Source organism: Mandrillus leucophaeus, unplaced genomic scaffold, assembly GCF_000951045.1.
Source record: "Mandrillus leucophaeus isolate KB7577 unplaced genomic scaffold, Mleu.le_1.0 Scaffold62, whole genome shotgun sequence".
Classification (NCBI taxonomy): domain Eukaryota; kingdom Metazoa; phylum Chordata; class Mammalia; order Primates; family Cercopithecidae; genus Mandrillus; species Mandrillus leucophaeus.
In genome coordinates this window covers 4,904,700-4,922,892 of record NW_012106697.1, presented here as the reverse complement: position 1 = coordinate 4,922,892, position 18,193 = coordinate 4,904,700, and the positions used below count along the sequence as shown (strand labels likewise).

General features: G+C 46.3%; 1 protein-coding gene across 3 annotated transcripts in view; it reads left to right on the top strand.

Moving 5' to 3' along the window:
* IRF2 (interferon regulatory factor 2) overlaps window positions 1–18,193 on the top strand; it is an 86,146-nt gene that overhangs the window by 52,144 nt on the left and 15,809 nt on the right. For 2 of the 3 annotated variants that reach the window (XM_012000154.1, XM_012000155.1), the window contains exons 3-6: window positions 2,499–2,598; window positions 3,359–3,535; window positions 3,853–3,899; window positions 13,791–13,908. In XM_012000154.1, coding sequence (XP_011855544.1) covers window positions 2,499–2,598; window positions 3,359–3,535; window positions 3,853–3,899; window positions 13,791–13,908 — 442 coding nt within the window. The remainder of the gene's footprint in view (window positions 1–2,498; window positions 2,599–3,358; window positions 3,536–3,852; window positions 3,900–13,790; window positions 13,909–18,193) is intronic. The other variant, XM_012000156.1, reaches the window with a different exon arrangement.

The following is an 18,193-nucleotide window of genomic DNA, read 5'->3' as shown; positions in this document are numbered from 1 at the left end:
AGAGCTTACTCATTACCGTGAAAGCGACACCAAGCCATTCATGAGGGATCCTGCCCCATGACCCAAACACCACCCACCAGGCCCCACCTCCAACACTAGCGATCACATTTTAACGCAAGATTTCGAGGGGACAAACATCCGAACTCTTCCAGTCTACTCAGGCCTGTCACACATTTCAGGAGGATCCATAGTGGGTAATTGCTAGGTTCGGTCAGCGCTTTTGTAGTTGCAAGACTTTTGCGGTTTCTGTGGGACTAGGTTTGGTTGTGTGTGTGTGTATGTATATGCATGCATGCGTGCAGATGCTTAAAAAGATCTACTTTATCGGTATCAATTTTGTGTCTTGCAAGTTAGATTTCAGATTGTGTCACCCTAGAACTCCTTTGATCTAGAAAAAAGTGCAACAGCAAATTCTTAAGAATCTTGGTGTTTAAGCATAAAGCTTTAGATTCTGGGCGTGCACTTCAGGAAAAGTTCTTTCACTGAAATCAATTTTCACTTGTATTCATTTTCATGTGAACATCAATAAATGGCATTAAGTGATTTTGCTGTCGATTTCATCTACATTAAAGCATCAAATGTCACTCAGCCCCTTTCTGATCACTGTCTTTTGAAATTGGCTAACCTGCAGCCCTCTCTGTGGATGATACAGAATGAACACCAAGGAATTTCTGAAAGAGTCTCTCACTTTCAGTTCTCCTTTAATAACTGACTTTTTAGAAGATGGTAGAATTTTCCTTTTAACAGGTTTTGGGAAACTCTCCAATGTTCTGAAATAGTCTTAGTTCTGGCTTTGTGATTGGTTCTGTGGAGAGGTGCTGAGTCTCTTTGGGGACAGCTGGACCCTTTCTGCATGTCAGTGTGTGAGACCGAAGAGGTGGAAACCCCTGCTGACATTTCCTCTCCTTCCTCAGCGTCTAGTGCGGGGACCCGCATACCTGGCAATTACCAGAACTGCCTTGAGAGCTTTAAAAGAGTACGGCCTCCTGGGCTTTAATCTACAGAATCCAGGTCTCAACCGGTCTGTCACAGGACAGGGGCTCTTCCAAATCTAAAAGCTGGGAGATAATGAGTGGGTGATTAAGTAATAGTATATGGAGTTGCATGACCTGGAGTTTGAACTTAGACACTTACTACCCTGCAAGTTCCTTGACCAAATAGTTAAAATCTGCTTCTCGGTTTCTTCAGCTGTAAAATGGAAATCGTAACATATACCTCGCTCAGGAGGCTGTAGGAGGAAAACAAAGCTGAGGTCCATGTGGACGTGTAGGCAGATGCACAGTGCCAGTGGGACCTTAGTACCTGAGGTCCATGTGGACGTGTAGGCAGATGCACAGTGCCAGTGGGACCTTAGCACCTGCCGCTACCGCCACAGGAGCTGCTTGGGCCAGGTTCCTCATCTGTAGCTTCACTCAGAAGATGGCTTTCTTAGTAAACCATGCGTTTCCAATTTCCAATCATTTGGTTTTCAGGGTTGCTTGAGGCAGTTTTGAATTACAAACCTCAGTTACATTGAGAGAGATGTAGAGATAGTCTGATATAAGGATTGTATTGAGAGCTGTTTCTCCAGAAAATGTGTCATCTCATAACCGCTACCTCTTTGTTTGCACTCCTTGCTATTTCCTGCAGGCGGTGGACCTGCGGGGATTCCAACATTACTTTCTATTTCTGTTGGATGCATAGGCAAATGGAGATACTCGGTTTCTGCGACAGTGGCCCAGATACACCCGACTTCTCTGTAGCAGCATCAAGGGTTTTGGAAAGTTGTCTCATTTTTAATTTACTGAAGATAGCTGGAGTTACTATTTACCAAACGATGAGAATAAATTATAAGAATAAGCATTAGAAGTTTCAGTAGGTGGCCATTTTTCTGTGGTTTTATAAAAAGAGGCACAGGGTCGGGTGTGGTGGCTCACACCTGTAATCCCAACAGTTTGGAAGCCTGAGGCGGGCAGATCACTTGAGGTCAGGAGTTCGAGACCAGTCTGGCCAGCGTGGTGAAACCCTGTCTCTACTAAAAATACAAAAAGTGACCAGGTGTAGTGGCGCATGCCAGTAATCCTAGCTACTCAGGAGGCTGAGGTGGGAGAATCTCTTGAACCCGGAAGATGGAGGTTGTAGTGAGCCAATATCGTGCCATTGCACTCCAGCCTGGGCAACAGAGCGAGACTCTGTCTCCAAAAAGAAAATTAAAAAACAGAAAAGAGGCACAAATAATGGAACACACTGGCACATCCCAAATCATCACCTTTGACCTTGGAAAACATTCCTGCTCTGCAAGACTTCATGGGACTGACTGTCACTTGGGGTAGGCTGTCAGAATTTGGGATCCAGCGGGGGAAGTGGGTTTGGTTTATGGTAGATTTTCTTGTCAACAGTCAACACATTCAGTGATGCTTGGTGGGGAATCTTGCTGGCTAGACCTTCACAACCTTTTGCAGTGGTGGGTCAAAACCCGTGACTGCGGTTGTTCTTTACCTTTTTTTTTTTCCCTTCAGGAAAAGAAGATTTTTCAGATCCCCTGGATGCATGCGGCTAGACATGGGTGGGATGTGGAAAAAGATGCACCACTCTTTAGAAACTGGGCAATCCATACAGGTACTAAAACTCCCTGCGGCGTTTATAGAGGCAGGCACTCTTGCTTAGTTTTGTTTTTATTACACATAAAATATCCTGGCTTATGACCTCATGAAGATGGCTGTGAAAAACCTGTGACTTGTTGCTAGGCACATCCAGGACACACGGGGTGCAAACTACAGCCGTCAGAAGTAATGCTCCCCTCATCTCATAGACTCTTAGTCCTTCAATTTCCTATAAATGTGGTATTCTAAGAAGTTCCCTAGGTGTTACCAGGGGAATAGAAACTCATTTGTTCTGATGCTATAAACTTTGATCAAATTTATCTACCCTACAAAAGGTAGTCAGAAATACATTTATTTATTACAACATTTACATAGGGAGCTATTTACAGGAATGGACTCTATTGGAGCGTCAGATGAAAAAGAGGCACTCAGGTTCCCTCTGCCTGTTGACTTTGCAGCCTCTCGGTCTTCTGTATTTTTCTTACGCTGGTGCTCCATTCTTCCAGCATTTATAGTTTCCTCAAGCTGTTCAGTAGAACCAGGGTGACCAGCTTGTCCCAGTTTGTCTGGAACTGTTCAAGTTTTAAAAACAAAATTCCCACATCCCAAGAACCTTCTCACCCCCAGGTACACCAGGACGATTGGTCACTGGAGGTATAGCCTGGAGTGAAAAGGTTTCCTCATACTGCCTGACCAGCAATACTGTGTTTCCAGAAATTTCTTCCTCTGTATCTAATGTTTTCTCTCTCTTTCTTAATCTTTATCTCTTTTGTTAGGAAAGCATCAACCAGGAGTAGACAAACCTGATCCCAAAACATGGAAGGCGAATTTCAGATGTGCCATGAATTCCTTGCCTGATATTGAAGAAGTCAAGGATAAAAGCATAAAGAAAGGAAACAATGCCTTCAGGGTCTACCGAATGCTGCCCCTATCGGAGCGGCCTTCCAAGAAAGGTAAAGGCATTTACAGACTGAAACACGATACTCAATTCATGTCATCGCGCCTTCGTGGCCTCTTCATTTCTACATCTGCGGTCACTTCGCAGGTAGACTAGCCCGTTCATGCTGGGGGGGATCATTCCGCCCCCACCTGGCTTGGAAACAAGACTCTCAATTCACCAAAGGCAGTAAAAGATACATGTGGAATTTTGATCATGTACAGAGTAAAGCAACAAGTTCATTGAGAGTTTCAGAAAGAATTTAATTTGAGGGAAATGTTTCTCTGGAGGCCCTTCATGAATTAATACAAAACTACATTTTTGTTGCCACAGGAAAGAAACCAAAGACAGAAAAAGAAGACAAAGTTAAGCACATCAAGGTAATCTTGGGTGTTTCAGAGAGAAAGCCAAAGTTGGGTTCCTATTAATGACTCATACTCTGCCTCGTAAAGACGAGTCACAGGACCTCTGCGGAGTGTGTCATCTTTTCTTCCTTTGCTTGTGTCTTCTGTGCTTTACATGTTTGCTCTTCGGCATGTGTCCACTTGCAGACATAGGTACACAGGGCCCTGCCTCATCCCGTTTCCCTGGGAAATTTATGAATGAAGTCACAGATCCTCACTGTGCTCGGCAGGCTGAGGCCTCCATCTGGCCACCACGGCCGTTGCCAGCGGTCATTCTGTGCCAGCTAAGCTCCACAACAGCTTGTGGCTCATACTATTAAGCATATTTTCAGGCTATTAAATATACTTTAGTATGTATTGAATGTTCTCTACCTCTATAAAATGTATGAACTGTATGTTACAGACATCCGTCACGGGCCCTTCGGTGGGGGACACTGGTTAGCTTCAGCACTCCATCAGCACAGCTCTCAATGACTGCCTTCTGCCCCCTGCATCTCTCGCACCCCACAAGGGTTTCCCGTGGGATGTGCGTGTGTGTGTGAGTTCTCACGAGGCTGTGTGGTCTGAGGTCCCCTGCGGTCTGAGGATCTCTGTGCACAGATGAGGTGGCCCTTGTTAAACAGTGAGAGAAGAGCCGAATACGCCCCGCAAAACTGGGGACAAACCTCAGTGGCTGAGCAAAGAGCAGACACTGCAGCCACAGACCCAGGGATCTCAGAGAGAGTGTCTGGCTCGCTGGCCTCCGTTTGCAGATGAAGAAATTTAGGCAGCGTATTTCTGCACTGATACTTTCAGTTTCACTTTCGCTATTTTTTATTTTTAACTAAATTTAAATATTGCGCTGTATTAAAGGCCTGATTGTGCTTTAACTTTTCATTGTGGAAAGATTTTATGCACATAGAAAGGAGACAAATGAGTAAAATTTACTCCATAGGCCATCATTCAGATTAATTTTAACCTTAATCAGCTCCCGGCCAGTTTTGCTTCATCAATAGCTCTTCCCATTTCCTGACTTCTAACATGAAATTGCAGCCCTTCAACCATTTTTGACTTACAAAAATAATTTGTGTATTTATTTATTTATTTATTTTCTTTTTTAATTGAGACAGAGTTTTACTCTGTTGGCACAGGCTGGAGTGCAGTGGTGCGATCTTGGCTCACTGCAACCTCTGCCTCCCGGGTTCAAGCGATTCTCCTGCCTCAGCCTCCCGAGTAGCTGGGACTACAAACGCACGCCACCACGCCTGGCTAGTTTTTGTATTTTTAGTAGAGATGGGGTTTCACCATGTTGGCCAGGCTGGTCTTGAACCTCTGACCTTAAACGATTCTCCCACCTCAGCCTCCCAAAGTGTTGGGAATACAGGCGGGAGCCACAGCACTCAGCCCAAAAACAATTCTTTGTAGTTCAGCTTAATATAATGTTTGAAGCAAATCCCAAATCTCATAGCATTTCTTCCATAATAGTTCAGTATATATATTTAAAAGATAAGTGCTCTGTAAAAATACCATGATGTCATTATTGTACCTGAAATAGTGCACGGTAATTTCTCAGTATCAGTGAATATCCAGCCAGTGTTCAGAGTTTCAGTTGTTTCATACATGTTATAATTTTCATGTGGTTTGTTTACTTAAGACCCATATACAATTCACATGTGGTTTTTGAATGTCTTTTAAGTATTTTTTAAGTGTATATGTTTCTCCTATATTACCTCTTAAAATATATATATATATATATATATATATATATATTTTTACAATTGAACAAACCTAGTTGTGAGCCATATCATTTCTCACAGTTCTTTTTTTTTTTTTTTTTGAGACAAGGTCTTACTCTGTCACCCAGGCTGGAGTGCAGTGACGCGATCATGGTTCACTGCAGCCCCAACATCCCGGGCTCAGGTGATCCTCTCGCCCCAGCCTCGCTCTAGTAGTTGGGTCTACAGGTGTGTGCCACTAAGCATGGATAATTAAAAAAATTTTTTTATAGAGGTGAGGTCTCACTCTGTTGCCCAGGCTGGTCTCAAACTCCTGGCCTCAAGTGATCCTCTTGCCTTGGCTTCCCAAAATGTTGGAATTACAAGTGTGAGCCTGGCCGAGTTAGTATTTTTAAGGCCTACATTTTGATTCATGTTATTTAGTCAGAAAAGTATACCTTTCTCACCAATGTGTGAGAATTTGCTACAATTTCAAGTGTGACTGAATTGTATTTACTACTGTTTTCCCATCATCTAGCTCGGTGTCTGGCCCAGAACAGACCACTAATATGTATTTGATAACTGAATAGATGCATCAGCGTTTGTTGACTAAATAGATGCATAAATAAGTAGGATATGTGGGGTGGGAGTGAGGGGTTTTCCATTAGGATGCAGATTTAATTTCCGAATCACAGTTAATGAAGAAATAAGAATGGAGTAACATATGTTGCCTTTTCAGCACACGTTGCTCACATGCATCCACTGTATTCCATCGAACGCCAGATGCCAATGATGCTAAGATGCACTGTTATTTTGTGTATCTCTTAGAAAAATTGCTTCCAATGAAACCAGGACACATACTGGATTGAAAGGCACGTCCTCTTTCAGGGATGTGGCAATGCGAGGAAATGTCCGTCTTAGTAGTTCCTGCCACGTGGTGGTCCCGTTCGTCCGGGATCTCTGCAGCCACATCGGCACCAGCAGTGTCTTCACATGGCCCTAAAATGAGCAGGTTGTGGAAGGCACAGTCCTAGGTGGGCTTGACCATCCTGGCCCAGGGAAGTAAGTGAGAGATCCCCTTACGTGCAGCCATGTGGGTCAAGAGCCACCTTAGCCAAGTGTGTTTCATGAAATCCTTGTGCCATGAGGATAGGATTGACACCTGAAACTTTTCTTTTGAAAGGACCTGATTCCTTCAGCAGAAGGCAGGTGATTCATTAGGCCTACACACAGCCTAACTTTGGAATTTCAATCTACTTGCATTGTGCTGTACAGTAAAGCAGGGAAGCTCGGAAGAGGCCAGTGGGCTTCCCGAGTTCTGTGCTTCCTGGCTGTTCAAGCCATCGTGTGGACTCTGTCTCTGTAGAGTGTTTGAAAAGTGAACTCCCCAGGGCGTCTGGAATTGGAAAGTCAGAGGACAATTACTAGCTATTAATATATTACCTTTTAATTGTATATCAAAACACCCAGGGACTGAGTTAATATACCCTGTGCAAATATACTAAACCTACTTAGTCTATCCAAATATGTAACCGGATACACTAAGCGGGTTTCTTCTACTGAGGAAATTTGTCTTTCATGTGGTAACTAGGTATGAAAATTTGCTGTTGAAGCAAGCTCTTCCCAATCTTCAATTCAAGTTGAAGTTTTAATTAGCAAACAGTGTTTACAACATGTAGGCCAAGTATTAGAATTTTCTTGGGGTCACTCATGATTCATCTCCATGCTGTATGTCCCCCAACAAATAGTCTCCCCGAGACTGGGAGACCCAAGGCCCAGTAGCCATGTGGTATGTGCAGAAATGGCCTCAGCATCCTCTGACATTTCCTTTTGTGAGCATATCCCTGCATACTCAGTGAGCCATGTTTTCCTTGAGCTAAGCCCCACCTGTGCGGCAGTAACTGGATATCTAAGGAAGTGAAAACAAGAAAAACAGCTGGGTACAGTGGTACATGCCTGTAGTCCCAGCTGCTCAGGAAGCTGAGGTGTAGGAGGATGGCTTGAGCCCAGGATTTCGAGGCTGCAGTGAACCATGATTGCACCACTGCACTCCAGCCTGGGCAACAGAGCAGGACCCCTTCCCCACCTCAAAAAAGAAAGAAAAACAATAGTGAGAAATCCTGGATGCTACATCATCAGTGCATACATATGTTTCAGAAAATATCATGGAATGGTTTGCTCTGTGAGACTTCACACAAGGCCAAGAACAATAAGGATAGAAGTAGTTAAAACAGAGGGGTGCTCGTTGATATTTTTCAGCTGATTCCAAGTTCCCAGCTATGATTATTGTCTCATTGAGTTCTCCCTGTGATGGGCAGGTCGTTTCCCTTGTAGACATTTAGGAAATGGATGCACAGAGAAGCTGATTCATTTTCCCAAGGCTGCATTGCTTTACAGAGCTGAGATTTGAATCCAGGTTTGTCCACCGGGTGCCTTGTAGCCTTTGGGGCCTAAGCCAGGCCTTGAGGGGTGGACAGGGTCAAACCATGGTCCTTCCCCCACACTAGGGGCATCAGGAATGAAGGCCTGGAGATTAGAGTTGGTTTGTCTTTCCTGGATGAGACAGGAAACTGGCTTAATTAGAGCAGAAGTTTGTGCGAGGGGACAATGGGAAATACAGGCGTGTAGGTGAGGCGAATAGAAATGGGTACTTCCTGCTTCAGAGGGTTGTTTGCGGCTGAAACATACGTACTTTGAAACTGCAAAGTGCTTCCAGATCAAAGTGTTAGTGTAATGAAGGAGACAGAATTGGGAAGGGCTGCCAAAGTCGCTTGGAAAAGATTAGGCCTGGTCTGTATTCGTTCTGAGTGCAGACCTATGGGTGGAAGTTATAGAAAAGTAGATAGGGGTTCGGCTGCTGTTTCTCATAGAGTTGTTGGCTCTAACAGTGGCATGAGCTGGATTAAAACACGGCACACTCCCTGGCAGGGCTGCTACTGGAGTGATCCCTTCACTGGTTGGAAGAGGTCTTCAGTTTTTAAATTGTAATCAAATGAAAACACACGCCAGCAACTCACTTGAAAAACAGATAAGATGAGAGATGCCGTGGGTGAAGCGGGTTATCAGGCTTATTCTGCCTGCCCGGGATCCTCCCTTCCCATGTGGTGGCTCAGAACGGGACCTCCGAGCCCAATTTGAAAAGCTTGAGGGACAGTTTTATGGGATGAGACGCAGTTGAACTCCCTGGAGCACACTTAGAGCAGGAGGGAACTGGTGTGTAAGGGAGGCCTTTCTCACCGGGATAGGAGGGAGTGGGGGCGGAGACACTGCTGTGGAAAGGCAGTAGCTGGTGCTACTGGCATGGAGGGAGGAGACATTTCTCCAGAAAGTGGAAGAGGGTACAGAGGATGCAGATAAGAGTGGCCTAAAGAGGAGGCCCCTGCGTCTTGCACCTTCAGAAGGGAGTGTTGGGAATGGAGGTCGTTTTGTGGAGAGGGTGTTTCGCTTTGGACATGCTGCCTTTGAAGTGACAGAGAGCCCTGAAAGTAAATGCCAGCTAGAAAGTTGGAGAGCGTAGCACTTGAGTGAGTGCCCAATGGGCAGATGTGTGGTCATTTCCTTGAGAATGGCGTTGGTAGCTTTGGACACTGATGGCTTCTCCAAGAGAGAAGCTGTGTGAGATGCAGACAAAGGCCTGCAGAGAAGAGGCAGAGAAAAGCGAGCTAAGGAAAAAAGTCAAGAGGGAAGCTGCAGTGAGAGAAGGGAGGAAGAGAATGGCGGTGGCCTCATTCTAAGGAAGGAGTGGAAGGAAGGTGGTTCTGGGACTGGGCAGGAGGCCCCAGCCTGTCTTACGAGAGCTTCTGTTCTCAGTGGCATTGCAGCCTCTGTGCTGGGTGTGTGCACTCGCCAGGGTCCAGTTCCCTGACCTACTTGTGAAGTCCAGCTCTCAGCCTACATGTTCTGTTAGCAGAGACCTAGAGATGCCCTTAAATTTGATGTTCTTAAATCTGGCTTCAAAGAGATTGGCTTTGCACAGATGAATTAGAGCATTTTAGAAGGTGGGAGGTGGGCTGGAGGCCTATTAAACAGGGCTTCAGGGACAAGGGGCATTAGCACAGGGTTGAGACAGCATAGGCTTGGAGCAGAGGGGAGTCCCTCTGCTGTCCTCTAACACTGGTCCATCCCCAAGCCCATTCAGCAAGTGTAGCTTCAAGACCAGCTAAAGGTGTATTATTTTACAGGTCTAAAGAAGCGTGCTCCTGCCCCTGAACTCTCTCTTGTGCCAGTTTGCTTTTGCTTAAAATCCCTTAAACCATAGACCAAACCTTGGATTCTGTAATTACAGCAAAGGTTCTTGAGCGTCAGTGTTTGGCGGAGTTCATGCCCCCGTGTAGACTAAACCTTGGATTCTATAGTTAGAGCAAAGGTTTTGAACATAAATGTGTGGCGGCGTTTATGCACCGTGGAGGAGTCTGGACCCAAGCAGGGTCTTTTTCTTTCTTTTTTTTTTTTTTACTCTTTGGAGTAAGTTGAGAAAATTAAAAGTCAAGAAAGCTATGGGTTACTTGATTTACAGAAGAGCCTCTATCTACAGTGAGAAAGGGAGCAGAAAGAGGAGCCATGAATCCTGGCCAGGATTCACTGGGCCAGGTTATGGTGCAGCAAAGCAGGAGGCAGTTGAGCCAGGGCAGGAGTGGGGCATCGGGGGTCCAGGAGAGGCTGCGGGTGAAGGCTGTTCAGGGGCTGCAGGATCTCTTATGTTCATTTTACATACAGAACTCCACACCCCTTTTCTTCATTTGAGATCCCTGGATTTTTAGTATAGCTTAGATTTAGATGTTTCTACTTCCAATCATGTCAAAAATGTTGACCCTGTTTCGTGAAGATCCTTCGCTCCTGGGCCTGTTCTGCACTCTGGATGGAGGCGTTTCAGGAGGTGCTGGCTCCATTTTACTGTGCCATTGACTGTACTGTCCGTCCAGAGTGACAGTATCAGTGAGATGATAGCTTTGAAATGACGGTTTCTTTTGAAGTGGGGTGAAGGGAGTAACACAGTGTTTGGAATAGTCTCTCCCAGCCTCCATCGGTGGAATAGATGATGCCATTATAGAAGTGGTCAGTGCAGGATATAGGGTAAGAATGGAGAGAGTAGAAGTGCAGTGGTTCATGCCTATCATCCCAGCACTTTGGGAGGCCGAGGCTGGCAGATCACCTAAGGTCAGGAATTCGAGACCAGCCTGGCCAACGTGGTGAAACCCCATCTCTACTAAAAATACAAAAAAATTAGCCAGACATGGTGGCAGGCAACTGTAATCCCAGCTACTTGGGAGGCTGAGGCAGGAGAATCTCTTGAACCCGGGAGGTGGAGGTTGCAGTGAGCCATGATCGCGCCATTGCGCTCCAGCCCGGGTGACAGTGTGACTCCCGTCTCAAAAAAAAGAAAAAAAGAAAAAAGTATGGAGAGAGTAGAACACTGTTCAAAAGAGTGTCTCAGTCTCCACTGGAATTAGGGCAGGCTACAAGGGCTTCTTAAGACAGAAAGCTCCTGGAATGGAACCATATTTCGTGACCAAGGACAGAGTTCAGTTCCGGTGTCTCCGCAGGCTAAAAGTAGCATGATCTTGGAAAATTAATTTAGACTCTGAGTCATCGTTTTCTCAAGTGATAAAAGTATCACTTGTCACTAATTAAACTGTAGATCATGTGTAACATTTAGAGGTCTTCAATGGAGAAATCAGAATTAATTTAGCTTTTTAAATATATGCAAGCCTGACTGCCTCATTAGTTTTATAAGAAACCTAGAAACAGAATGAATAAAAAAATAAGGTCAGACAGCAAAGGAAACCCATACAAATGAGCAATTCTCTCGTCACTTCTTCAGAGGCCTGTGCTTAGTTCTTTTAGAGGGAGTTGAAGAAATGGAGGTGGAAGAGTGAAAGGTGGGGCATGACTTGGGGGAGGGAAACTGACCAGGGTCATTGAGGACGCCATTGAGAAAGGAGGCTGCCGTCGGAGAAGTGGAGAATTGCAGCAGTGTCAGTCCAGGTGGCCATGGAGGGACAGCACGGTCCATCAGAGGTCAGAATATGGGGCCGGGGGAAGGGATTTGAGAAAAGGCCATTGGATTTGGGAGAGCAGAGTTTTGTTGGTGACCTTTGGTAATGGTGAGTACTTATTTACTAATAAGTGCCATGTACATGGTTAGCTCATTTAATCTTCACCTTATCCCTATGACGTGGGTCCTATTATTGTCCTCAGTTTACAACTGTCCGCGGTGCCCTAGGGTGGCTTACAGAGGTTCAATAAGGAGCCGCAGCTAGTGAGGAGGGAAGGTGCCAGACTTTGCCCCAGGCCCTTCTGATTCCAAAGCCTGAGCTCTCAAGACCCGCTGGGAGCTTGATTCTGGAGGTGGAGGGGAAGCGAGACCACAGGAACTAATGGGGGCCCAGGTGGAGAGGCCAAGTCCGGAAAGGCAGACGGGGGATCGGAAGTTTGGCTGTGAAGGAAGGGAAAACCTGCTGACTCACCCACGTCACAGGCAAGTTTTTTTTTTTTGTTTTTTTTTCTCAGAAAGGGCAGGCTTTTTTTTTTCCCTTAAGAATCAGGCTCTCACTCTGTCACCCAGGCTGGAGTGCAGTGACATAATCATAGCTCACTGCGTCCTTGAACTCCTGGGCTTAAGAGATCCTCCCAACACGGCAGTTTCCCAAGTATCCGGGAGAAGAAGCATGCACCACCACACCCGGCCAATGCTTTTATTTTTTGTAGAGACAGGGTCTTGCTATGTTGCCCTGGCTGGTCTCCAACTCCTGGGCTGAAACGATCCTCCAGCCTCAGCCTCCCAAAGTGCTGAGATTCCAGGGTGAGCCACCGTGCTTGACCCAAGAAAGGGCAGACTTCTTATTTAGAACTTGTAAGAGAAGAGATGCAAGATGCTGGGGGAGAAAGGAGTAAAAATCGTGCCCGATAGGGATGGATGTTCTGGGCCTGCCCTTACGTTGGACCTTCGGGACATCTGGTAAAGCAGGCAGTGTATCGTTTATTTAAAAACCGAGCTATACAGTGGAGCGATGCCTTTGAAGTCATGTTATTGAGGTGGGAGTTTGCCAGGTGGGATTATGAAGGAGGAGGTTATTTCCCCTCCTTCCGTTAGTGACTTTTTGAGGATTTTGGGGGGATTGATTCCAGCTAGTGTATAAATAAACTGATGAGAACACCCACCATGTTTCAGAGCCGACCACTGTTGACTTTTCCAAACGCAGTCACATCTACTTGCATGATCCTCTGCTTCCAGTCCTGTGTTCCTTCTGCTCGCCACCCTCCTCTTCCGCTTTGGATTCCTTGGGTGTTGTCCTGTGTGGCTTTTGTCTGACTTGGTTGCTATCGTAGCGGCAGAGGCAAGCTTACCTTGAGAGCTGAACGGCAACAGGCACCTCAGGGCTGACTTTTGCAGAGCTGTCTAGTACAAGGGAATGGAGGGTTCTGGTGCACTTGAAAAAAGCACACATTCAGAGCTCCAATAAGGGGAAGGAATTTGTTCTCATCATTTCATTAGTGTGTGCGTGCAGAATTCTTGGGCTGGATGGGATATTCAGCCACCTGAAGGGCAGTTATGTAAAGCCCATGGTGTGGGGGTGGCCTGGCTGGGCTCAGGCCAGGGTACGGCCCCTGTGATCAGCCAACCATCCAGTGCAGGGCCTCAGGTGGCCGGAGGCCATGGCGAAACTTATCTGCAGAGAATTCATCTACAACTTCCCCTAGGCTCCTGTTCTTGGGCCAGTCATTGGGGCAGAGCTTTTCCTAAGAAATAACTGTGAAAGAGGTGGCATGATTCCCCCCTTAGGAGAAAGCCAGGCATTGATTCTTCTGAGCACTCCCTCGGAGGAGGAGAATGTGGAATCCACACAGTGCGGCATTTTACAGAGACAGGGATGCAGCTCTGCGCAGCCCCAGAGCTATTGTCTGCAGGTGGAAGCACTTCCTAAAGGCGAGCCAGATGGGCCGGTACTGTTTCCTTGAAGGAAAATGGAAGGAGCTGAATACCCAGCGGTGTACCCTGTGCAGAAATGTGCTTTAAAACAGGCCAGCTTAAAGAAGCAGGGAATGAATGTATTCGGCAGCTGAACATGAATGACCCTAGCATTAAAGAAAGTAGGCCGAGGGTAGAATTTCAGCTAAGAGAAGGGAGGGGAAAGGAAGTGTTCTCAATTCTTTTTTCTTTTCTTCTTCCTAGCAAGAACCAGTTGAGTCATCTCTGGGGCTTAGTAATGGAGTAAGTGATCTTTCTCCTGAGTATGCGGTCCTGACTTCAACTATAAAAAATGAAGTGGATAGTACGGTGAACATCATAGGTAAACTGTTTTGACATCTCATTTTTTATACATACGAGCAGCCCCCTGGGGCCTAAAATTTGTAAAACAGTGAACTTCAAATGACATAGTCAGTGGGAGGAGGTCTTGGAATCATCTCAGAATGCAAGTTCCAGCCCCCGGATTTCAAGGCTTTTGAGGATCAGATAAAGGAACTGAGACGGGTCAGTCTCCGTGGAAGAAGGCTGGGGTGACCTCCCAGGAGAAGTGTTTGTTTCCCGGCGGCTCGTGGCTAGCGATCCCAGTCTTTCACTATTTGGTTCACATGGACAAAAGAGTATTTCTTTAACTCGGGAACCAAGGAGAGGGAAGACGGTCCTCACGAGTCCTCTCAGCAGCTGCTTCCTGGCAGACAGAGAAACTGAGGCACAGAGACGTGTTGCCAAAGGGCCCACTCTGGTTCAGCAGATGTTTTTGAGCACCTTCTGTATATCAGACCCAGTACTAGGAGCAGGAAATAGATGGAGGAGGCCCAATTTCTTTTTTCATGGAGGGACGCGGATAGTAAACAAAGACACCCACAGATAACCACAGTGTTACCATGTGTGGTAGATACTGCAAAGAAAAGACAGGAGAGGGAAAAACCAAGGCACCAAATTTAGATTGGAGGTCTCAGAGGAGCAGTGTTTTCCCTCCTTCGTGACAGTTGAACGACTTCCAGATGTAGCTAGCTGTGCCCACCCCCGAGGAGGGCAGGGTCTTTACAATGAAGACCTGTCTTCTGATGTTCCTTCTCTCCCGTGTGGCCAAATGCACAGGTGTGGTGCCCAAAAGACCTCAGCCTGCTTTCCCTTTAAGGGGAAGGAGAAGAAAAAACTCCTTTTTATTTTTACTTTCTTTTAGCATTGAATTTTTGTTGTGTGTGTGGCGACTTCTGTTTTTAGGAAACGGAAGAAGCCAGCAGCAGTACTGGGTTGTCCTGACAGGCCTCCGCTGGCCTCTTGCCGAGGTTAGCAGTGCTTTTTTGTATTGAAACCATCTCCCGGGCAGTGTAAAAAGTTTGCAGGTGCGGACATTCTGTCTGACCGGCCTAGGCAGTGCTCTGTCACCCTGTTGTGTTTCTCGATAAAACACAGCCCCACCCTTTAATAAAGCAAAGATTGCTATGAAACCAGAGCGTCTGTTCATTACTCTGGAGTAAATAGAGCAGTCTGTAGGGACTAGACATATGGCAATTAGGAAGTCACGGAGTTGGGATTTTTGTCTTAATTTTGGCTGCCCAAAGTGCCCCTATAGGATATTCTTTTTTTGGTAATTGTTTCCAAGTTTGCCTGTCGTTATCTACAGTAAAACTCAAGCAGCTTTTTAAGGCAGGCCTGCAAACCCAAGTATCAACATGGGCTCCCGAAGGCGCAGGAGAGCAGATCCACAGCTTACTGGCCAGTGTTAGGGTCCCTGTGAGGGCCACCCAGTTGAACTCAAGGTTGGCAGACTCTGGCCCCAGCACTTGCCATGGTTTCAGGATGGCCAGAGGTGACACAGGGCTGTGGCACTGGGTCTTCATCTCTTCCCATATCCTTTGTTTCCCCTTATTTTTGCCATGTTTTATTATGCTTCAGATAGAAATTTTATTTATAAGATAAAAAGTAGCTCTGGGGCCGGGCACAGTGGCTCACGCCTGTAATCCCAGCACTTTGGGAGGCCGAAGTGGGTGGATCACGAGGTCAGCAGATCAAGACCATGCTGGTCAACATGGTGAAACCTTGTCTCTACTAAATATATAAAAATTAACTGGACATGGTGGCAGGTGCCTGTAGTCCCAGCTACTCAGGAGGCTGAGGTAGGAGAATCGCTTGAACCCAGGAGGTGGAGGTTGCACTGAGCCGAGATGGCACCACTGCACTCCAGCCTGGGTGATAGAGGGAGACTGCCAAAAAAAACAAAGATTAAAAAGTAACTCTGGGTGAGTCTTTAGATGGAGGGCACCCTCTCTAAGAGATCACCTATGCTGTCAGCCGTGCCCATGCCTTCCTCCTGGAAGCTGATTTGTTCACCCCTTAGGAGAAGGAGCCTGAGACAAGGCATTCGATTTTATCCACACCCCTAGAACGCTCTTAGCAAGATGAAACACCATATGAGATGTGAACCCTTACATTGCAATATGCCCAGACACAGAACCCACAACAACATACTTTATTCTTGGCTGTATTGGACCTGGAGCGCCTGGGCACTGAGGTGAGACTGTGGGGCCGCTCCTCAGTCACCAGGTGCCAAACGAGAGACCCGGGCAGTGGAGTTGGGCTGCTGTGTTTTCAGCCTTAAGAAGTTTTTATTTACTCAAGAAAGCTGTCATCTTTTTGTGATGCTATATATTGTTTTCTTCTTCCTTCTCTCCCTGGCTGCCACCACCTCGTTTATAATTAACTGTCACCTCCTCCTGTCTTCCCTCACCGTACTTCTCAAGTCCATCCCTTCTGTTGCGGACACTGTGTGTGGGCCTGCCTTGGCTGTCAGCTGGGCTCTGCTTCCATTCTGCCCCCCATTTATTCTTCTCACAGAATAAAGAATGCCAGTGTCATCATGTCACCACTGACCCCAAGAGAAGGAGTTGAGTTCCTCCAGGTCCCCGCGGTCTGGCATAACCTGGGCCCTGCCCACCGCTTTCATACCTGTCTTTGAACTTGAATTACTCTGAACAAGTTCAGCTCCCTGTGGCTGCTCATGGAGACAGTGAGGTTGGTGGTGGGCCTCTTTCTGGTGGGGTAGCTGCAAAGGCTTTGTCCACAGGGCACAGTGAGGAGTGGACATGTGGCAGTTCCAACAGGAGGTGTAGCTCCAGCCCAACACGTCTCTTCCACACTTCTGCTCCCTTTGAGACATTGACCCTTGAGACATTGGTTACCTCTACTGAGTTTTTTTTTTTTTTTTTTGAGACTGAGTTTCACTCTGTTGTCCAAGCTGGAGTGCAGTGGCACGATCTCGGCTCACTGCAACCTCCGCCTCCCGGGTTCAGGCGATTCCCCTGCCTCAGCCTCCTGAGTAGCTGGGATTACAGGGATGTGCCACCATGCCTGGGTAATTTTTTTTGTATTTAGTAGAGACGGAGTTTCACCATGTTGATCAGGCTCGTCTCAAACTGCTGACCTCAAATGATCCACCTGCCTCGGCCTTCCAAAGTGCTGGGATTACAGGTGTGAGCCACCGCGCCTGGCCTCTACTGAGTTTTTACTGGGATACATCCTGTGCTTCCCTTCGTGTAGTAGCCTGAGATGCTGTTTTCTCACTGGGTGCGGGGTGCACGGTGCCCTGTCCTACTGTTGCCTACTACTGCACTCTGTCACCCTGGTGAGGTGTGTGCAGCCTGTAGTCAGGGACAGCATGGCCCAGGCACCTACAGATCCCTGTCTCTGAATCACCGACCCCACGGTGACTGTCTCTCCCACCATGGCTCTCGAGTGCCTAAATCAAATCATGGCTGTATTTTATACCGAAAGAGCACGAGATTGGAAGTCAAAAGATGTGGGTTCTAGACCTGCTTCTGAAGTTTTTTATTTACCATGTGATTTTGGGCAAACTCCTTAATCTTTTGAAATTCAATGTCTAGATAGATTGGAAATAATATATAATTATTTATAAAATGGAAAAATTTAAAATTATATAGAAAATGGAAATAATCATACGGATCCGGCCCATCTCACAGAGTTACTGTGAGGATGAAGTGAAATGTACAGATACATCACTCTGGGACTAGACGGGGGTAAAATGATATGATTATGATATTACCAAAATCATATTAAAATATATTTGATTAAGAAAAGTAGGCTCCATCTGTGCTGTGTCATCAGGGCGGGTGTGAAGTTTAACTCCTGAAACCTTCAGAAGGGCGGGGGGAGATTCCCTGCGTGAGGCCCTGCTGATGGCCTGATTTTATATGCCTGCTAATCAATTTCATTCTTGACTCTGCAGCTACTTGGGTGACCTTAGCAATCTACCTGACTTCTGGGTTTCAGCGTTTTTCAGCTGTAAAATGGTAGGACCAAACCCCCTCCAAGGACCCCTCTGTTTCTAATAATCTGCTTTTAAGCACTTTCTCTGAGGCGTGGGAGCAAGCTGCTTTCTCAGGTGGAGACCTACATTAAGTCAACAATGGCTAATAAAGTAAGAATGACCTTTTAAGGAATCAAACCGGTTCATCAGTAACCAGCCATAAATAATATTGTTATAATTCTCAGCAACGAGATTCAGTTAAAATTGCATTCCTGTGGGTGACTCTTTTCAGATGTGCTGACTTCAATAAACTGGAGAAACTTGGTGGATTTCTCCTTCT